Source organism: Volvox carteri (genome assembly GCF_000143455.1).
Source record: "Volvox carteri f. nagariensis unplaced genomic scaffold VOLCAscaffold_109, whole genome shotgun sequence".
NCBI classification, from domain to species: domain Eukaryota; kingdom Viridiplantae; phylum Chlorophyta; class Chlorophyceae; order Chlamydomonadales; family Volvocaceae; genus Volvox; species Volvox carteri.
Genome location: NW_003307652.1, coordinates 39,757 through 46,617, shown reverse-complemented (window position 1 = coordinate 46,617; position 6,861 = coordinate 39,757). Strand labels below are relative to the sequence as shown.

Below are 6,861 nucleotides of genomic sequence, written 5' to 3'. Positions count from 1 at the left end.
CCGCCGCCGGCGGCGGCACAGCCGACTGAGGCGGAGGCGGCGCCAGGTGCTGGCGGCGGCGGCTGGAGCCGTCCTGATCTCTGTGGTGCCCGGAGCCCTCCCAGGACCGGTCCAGCTGGTGGTTTTGTCCTGCCGTACCTCCTCCTGCCGTACCTCCGTGTCCGCTGCCTTCGAGGCCTGAGCTGGCCCGACTGAGCGACTGGCGGTTGGTACGGAGCTTACCCGCTATGCGCCTGCCAGTTGTACGGGAAGGTGGTTGTGGTCGTTGGTTTCACTGGTGGCAAGCACGTGCGGAGATTCGGTCGTACACTAGTACTGGGTTTATTCAGTCCCCGGGAGAGAGGCGCTGCTGTCTAGGGCATCCACACATGCATGATGTCAAAGGAAGGCTGCAGGAAGGTGCATGATGGAGAAGTAAGTATGTAAGTCTGTACAAATGTAGTTCCTTGCAGCAGCCCCTCCCGGGGACCAATCCAATCCCGGGAGTCCCTCCAATTTGCGAGGGAAAGAAGAAGAACAGCAACCACACGGAAAGCCTGTTTCTTGGTGTGTATGTTTTTTTAACAACCGAGCCACGGCAGGATATATGTATGTATGTATATATGTAGGTGTATGTATAAATGCTTTGCACATGTGGCTGCCTGCCTGTCTGTCTGTCTGTATATGTGTATGTCACCTTCCGAAGTCCACGCTGGTTCGCCGCAGCCTATCTGCCACAGATCTGCCGCCAGCTCCCCCTCCTCCTCCCGCTCCCCCCGCGCCGCCGTGATGTGGCCCCTCTGCATCACTCTCCGATTCGCCTTGGTTTCGGAGGCTGCAGGAAGGAACCGGTGATGGCAGAGGTGGTCATGGTAGCTATCGAGGTATAAATCACCCAATGTGTATAACGAGGGCTAGGGACCGCATTGGACCGTACACCTGAGCACCGTACACCTGAAGAAGCGGGTACCGCAGTTGCTGCCTGGGGCCTACCTGGAGCGCTGCAGGGTTTGGCCGGTTTCAGGTTGGTAGTACTCGATTTCCCTGAGGAAGGGCAGGTTACGGTTGGGTTCTTAGCCGATAGATGCAGCCAAGCCAAGGAATGTGTAATACCCTCGATGCTGGCTTCACTACAGGTACGCTTAAGATTTCAAGCGGTTGTATTACATTTTCACGTAATGTCTGGTCTAGGAGGACATGCCAGTTTTCACGGCGTTATGATGGCGGAATTCCATGCAGCTCGTCGGGTTGGACGTGTCTCGTAAACTTACTCATCCGTTGTCTGATCCTCATGCGCTCGCCGTAGTGAGAACCGTCCCATTTTACAAGGAAACGGTCTTACAAAGCCCTTTTGTGACCGTCGTTAATTGGCATGGCCCGTCCTAGCTGAGCAGCTTACATCGTTGCAAGATAGCAGTATTATGATGACAATCAGAATTTTCTTTATGTCCAACTTAACCTTAAAAATCCTAACAAACGAGTTGTGGAGGCGAGAAAAGAAAGCCTATCCAGTGCGCTGGGTCACTTGAAGCCTGTTTTCCGTTCTGACATAGACATCATAGGTCCCACGTATGCCCATGGTGTCCTGGCGTCACTATTCGGGTAGTCAGTACGACAATTGTACGTGATGAAGACGTTCCCGAGCATCTTCCCATAACGTCTTGTGTAAAACCTTGCTTTGTCGTAGCAGCTCGAGGCCAGGAGCATTCTAGCTTAATTCCATGGCGGCTCTCCAGCCATCAACCCTGTCTTGCAGCGCAAGTGGTTTGCACCGCGCTACCTGGGGTGTAGGCCTAGGCCCTTGTCGAATTCATGTCAAGCAACAAGTTCTAGGAAGACGTGCCGCTCCCAGTCTTGATACAGCGGCACCTGCAGAAAGCACATCTACACGCCCCGTCGTCGTCGCACGGTCGCTATTCGATAATAAAAATGGGGACGATTTTGGCGATAGGATAATTGCAGCCCTCCCATTCCTCCTTCCTCTGCTTGACGGTCTTCCTTATGGTAAGGTCCTCCTACCACACAACTTGTAAAACGTGTGCGCTGCATGCAGGGACTCATGTCCCTGCATTTTTCATCTTTGCATTTGGATAAACGGACCACTGACATCTTTTAGATTGACTTATGTCATGCGACATTATTTGATGATCGTGAAGATGCCAACGGTGCATCCGTCGCAAGCCTCCCACGCGCCGCGCTCAACCCTTTCATGGGATTTCCCTGACCATCTGCAGCGAAGTTCATCATGATTCAATACCCCTTCGTGGCTCGCGCCTTCGCACCGGTGGCGCCGTTGATGTACATCTATCATGCCTTCCCCTTTGCTCCGTAAGTGATCCGCTGCTGCCGGGAAAATCCCGTTCGCATGAATTAAAAAACGCGTCCTGAACAAAGGACCTGTTTAGGCCGTCTGTCATTCCAGCACCTTCCACCGCATGTACGGCAACCTGTACTGCTATACAGCGCGCCGGGGGATAGCGGGGGCACCACTCCTTGGAGACCCATCACAACACACGCGGGGTTCCGTGCAACCTCCATCCCCACCCCGGAAGAAGAACCCCTTCCAAACATTTCTTGAAACAAAACACCTCACCAAAGAGCCGACCCCCCCGCCACCAAGGCATCTGCTACCGCTGCTACATCCCCTCTTAACCCTACTACCGCAAGCGCAGCTCTTATGTCTGTCGGTATCCACACATAAACTTTCTTTAGCTGGCGGTGTGCCACGAAACAACCAAGGAGGCGCAAGGAGGCCGCAGCGGAGGCCGCAGCACGCATTTCCTCCCCCCCCCCCGCCGAAAGTAGTTTATCTTCCTTCCTTTATAAAAGATATGTCTCCAAATCTGCAATCCCCCCCCCCCCGCCCTCGCCCCCGTCCTGCGCCCCCGGCCGCCATGTCCTACAGGTTCCTGGTATTTTTGGCCATCTACAACGGCATCGTCAACAACACCTCCTTGCCTCGCTTCGTACGGTATCACGCCATGCAGGCGGTGCTGCTGGACGTCCTGCTCATGTGAGTGTAGGGCCCTCACACGCAGCGATGGGGGACAGGGGGAGCGATGGGACTGGAAGGGGGGTTCCAAAGGGAGGGGGCGGGCCAGGCCCGTCTCGGGGAGAGGGAAGGGGGTGCATTGTCTCATTGCAGGACTGTTGAGGCGGTAACGGGGGGGAGGGGGTGTTTTAGATCTTAGGGGTGATTCGAGGAGGGGCGGGGTACGACATGAGGTGTTGAGGATTTCTGGCAGTGTTTTTAAATTTTTTTTCACCATGGTAATTTTTAGTGACCAAGTGGTTACTGTGGGGGTTTTCCTTTCTTGGCAACCACCTCACAAATGTTTTTCCCCAGCGAGTATGCTGAACAGGAGCCCACTAGAACCTTGCATCCGAAGATCCAACTTTGACTCTTATGTACGGCAACGTGTTCCCGAGCCGAGCTCAGTGAAGCATCACTGCTCCCATCCAAGCGTCAAAAAATTTCTTAGATGGTCACTACTACCGGGCGACCACCTGGTTATTTATAATACTGGCAGGTGACTCTAAGAAACATATTTCCTAGTGACCGACCACCTTCTGGAAGGGAATGGTTTTCCAGTAACCACTTGGTCACTACCTAGTAAACACTTTTAAAAACACCGATTTCCGGGTATGCACGAGGAGGGCTGGGTCCCTGTCCCGGGTCGGTTTGGGGGGAGGGCGGGCGGGGGGGGGTGAGTGGGTGTGTATGGTGTGCTGGGTGGGTGGGTGGGAGGGTCAGGGCAAGTACCGTTTCGTTGTTAGTTGTTAGTTGTGGGGTAAAATAAGCTCTGTGTTGTTATTTGTGGTGGTGGATGGAAACATGGGGCCATAGGATTGATTGATGGCGACTTGGCGAGGGGGAGGTGGCACCCAGTACGGCATCCAAACCCAATTGAAGCTGAGTCACACCTGCCGGGATTCACTGATGTCCCCGGGGACGTCATACACATACGTCGTACACATACGTCGTACAAAAAATGGAACTCCTTGATGGCCAATGGGAGCGTTTCCCCTGGTATTATAAGTTTTGAACGTGAACTAATATAAAAACCTTCTTTGTGGCAATATTGTCATATTTTGATTTATTGGGTTAGGATAGCCTCCCGAGCCTCCTCTCCCTAAATTTCTAACCTAGGCCTTATGGTTCTACACACACACACAGACACACAGACAGAGAGAGAGAAAGAGAGAGAGAGAGAGAGAGAGAGAGAGAAAAAGATGGCAGCGGTGGCGTTTGATTTCTTGTTTCCTTGCAAGTGCCCTGTTCCCCTGTTAAAAGGGTCTCTTTCCCCCCCCCCCCCCGACCCACACATGCACCCCTACCCGCAGTATCCCCCAGGTCATCCTCAACGACGTGTGGAAGGCCCCCAGTGACGAGCTAGGACTGCAAGCGTACATCCTGGCGTACAATACCCTGTTCCTCTTCACTGCGGTATGCTCGGCGTACGGCATGGTGGGTATTTGTACGACTCCAATCTGCCCGCCAGCCTCGGGGCGAGTGCGTGGATTCAAATAGCTCTTATATATACATACACACCGCTTGGACGCAGAAAACGAACTGAGCAACCCCCTTCCTCCTCCCCTTTCATTAGAAACGCTCGTCTTCGTACAAGTGTACCTGGGGTCAACCTGGGTTGCTTTACCTTTGTTTACTCAGCCTTACCCTTACCCTTACCCTGGAAAGTGTGTGTATGTGTTTTCTTACCTCCTCACCCCTGTTTACCCCGCGCCTTCCTGATGGCCCCCCCGCCCCCCGATATCTGAAGGGCTCTTGCCTTGTGGGCCTCACAGCGCGACTGCCCCTGGTGGCGGAGGCGGCGGACTACCAGGTCCGGGACTTCTGAGTGGCGGATCACCCGTGGGGGGGGGTGTGAGGCGACCTGTCAGGCAGGAGGTTGACGAGCTTGACGAGCTTGACGAGGAGGCAGAGGGAGGTGTTTTTTACTTTAACTTACCTCCGCATGGGTTTGAGGAGATTGAGGCATATGCTTGGGGCTAGGTTTGTATGAGCGCGCCTTTGCTTAAGGCTAGGGCTGCTGCTATTGCTGCTGTTGCGGGAAATGTTGTCATTGATGGGACGTGTTCATGCTCCGTGGTGTTGGCAGTGTGTGTGTGTGTGTGTGCCTGAAAACTGCAAGTATGGGGCACGTCTCTTGCTTGTGTGCTTGGAATATGGGTGTCGGTGTTTCGTGCTCGTGTACGGCTGTTGAATGGAAGCGTGGGAGGTACGGAAGGTGGTGGTTGCTATGTTGCTGCAGCTGCTCCTGTGTTTAGATGTGCAACGCGTCTGCTATTGCTGCTGCTACTACTATTACTGCTGCCGCATTAAGGACGAAGGATCGAAGGACGAAAAGCACAGCTTTATGTAGAGAGAGAGAGGCACAGGGGCATTGCGTGTTAGGTTTTCCTTCAGGTTAACCTTTTCATACATGCTGCACGTTTTTTGTTTTGTTCCTAATCTCGATGTCGCTCGGTTTCTTCTTTTTTTAATGCATTTTCGCATCGGAGTATTCCGTCAGGGAGGTGTGTGGGAAGTGCGGCTGTGTGGGAAAGATTTAATTTTGAAAAATGCTGACAACCCTTTGGGTTACCCAAAGAAGACGCCCCATGAAAATATAAATGAGAAAGGCTGGTCTGGAGACACAACTGCACTATGCGGTTTAAGGTCCCGGGTTTGATACCTGCGGAAACCCCCGACATTATCGGGAGCGTGAGATTATGGCTAGCTGCTGAGATGTGGAGTTGAGGCGGCAGTTGATGGATCGAGATTCGCACGCTAGACTGGTGGCGATTGCTCTACCCTCTATCCCTGCGGATGTTCGGGTGATTGGATGAGGAGGGATCCTAGAAGGCAGGATCGACCGCTGTGGACTTGCAGTTCGGATGGTGTAGCAAAGTGTGGTAACGGTGGCTGGTGCTGTAGGGTGTTCAATCCAAGGCAATTGTATTCAATAGGCCCAGAAGCCTCCTACTCTGTAACAACAACAATAAATGAGAACAGTCATTAAGACCCCAAAAGGAAGATAGGTAAACATGCAGATGAGATTGTGACATCCCAGGCAGAGTGTCGTTGGAGGATACCGATGCGACCACCTTTACATCCAGACCGAAGAGCACACTCCTGGTGGCTTTGCCTTGACTCTCCACAGCGACAAGACCAGACACCTGCCGTACAAAGCATGTGGGGCAAGCCAGCGAAAAGAAAGAACCCAACATATTTGCTGAGAGTCATTGCATATGCATACTATACAATGGACATCGTTTGACGGCCACGACATCCTAAGAGGCCGATAGTGGTGTGCAGAACGCCAGCGTCGTGGGACTACTACTCCCAATGAGATCATTTTTGAGCTTATCCTCCATATGGACCTCTGGCCCCGGTCCAACCATATTGCATACCAGGATTGTCCAGCCAAGTCCGCATCTGCCCATGCATGGAGCTCATTATGCACAGATCCGCACGCAAGAAGCCCAACCTTGAGACAGTGTAGCAGTCGCTCACTTGGTGGCGCGACTGTCTCACGGAAGTGCAGGGCTTATGGTGTCCTGGCTGAAGCGGGATGGAGTCCAACCCAGCAACAAGCACTAGTGTACATAGACTGGTACGAAATATTCTGAGACGGCGGCAGCGGAGTCTTGAACTCCGAACACCAAGTAGTTGTGATACTTAAGTGCCTGGTCATAGCACCCAGGCAGGGTTCTTCACCAGGGTACCCAACCAAAAATTTCGGTCGTGTCCGAAACCCTCTGGATAACCTTTCGGGGCCCTCCCCGGAAGTTTTCCTGTCAACCTGACCGTGTTTTCGGGTACCCCGAAACTGTCTGAAGCGGTTTTCGGGGTAAATTTTAGCTGGATTCTATCGTTAT

At 53.0% G+C, this 6,861-nt stretch overlaps 2 protein-coding genes across 2 annotated transcripts in view; one reads left to right on the top strand and one right to left on the bottom strand.

Annotated features, from left to right (window-relative positions):
- Positions 1-1,300, bottom strand: part of VOLCADRAFT_100223 (uncharacterized protein) — a gene marked incomplete at both ends in the record, with an annotated part of 18,235 nt that extends 16,935 nt beyond the window's left edge. The window contains 5 exons of the mRNA XM_002958844.1: positions 139-191; positions 223-233; positions 677-814; positions 973-1,023; positions 1,251-1,300. Of these exons, the coding sequence (XP_002958890.1) occupies positions 139-191; positions 223-233; positions 677-814; positions 973-1,023; positions 1,251-1,300 (303 nt within the window). The remainder of the gene's footprint in view (positions 1-138; positions 192-222; positions 234-676; positions 815-972; positions 1,024-1,250) is intronic.
- Positions 1,301-1,663: 363 nt separating this feature from the next.
- Positions 1,664-5,988, top strand: VOLCADRAFT_108369 (uncharacterized protein). The gene is made up of 5 exons (XM_002958859.1): positions 1,664-1,983; positions 2,214-2,307; positions 2,885-2,992; positions 4,324-4,447; positions 4,761-5,988. Exons 1-5 carry the CDS (start codon positions 1,701-1,703, stop codon positions 4,836-4,838), a joined length of 687 nt encoding a protein of 228 aa, XP_002958905.1. The 5' UTR covers positions 1,664-1,700; the 3' UTR covers positions 4,839-5,988.
- The last annotated feature ends 873 nt before the right edge of the window (positions 5,989-6,861 follow it).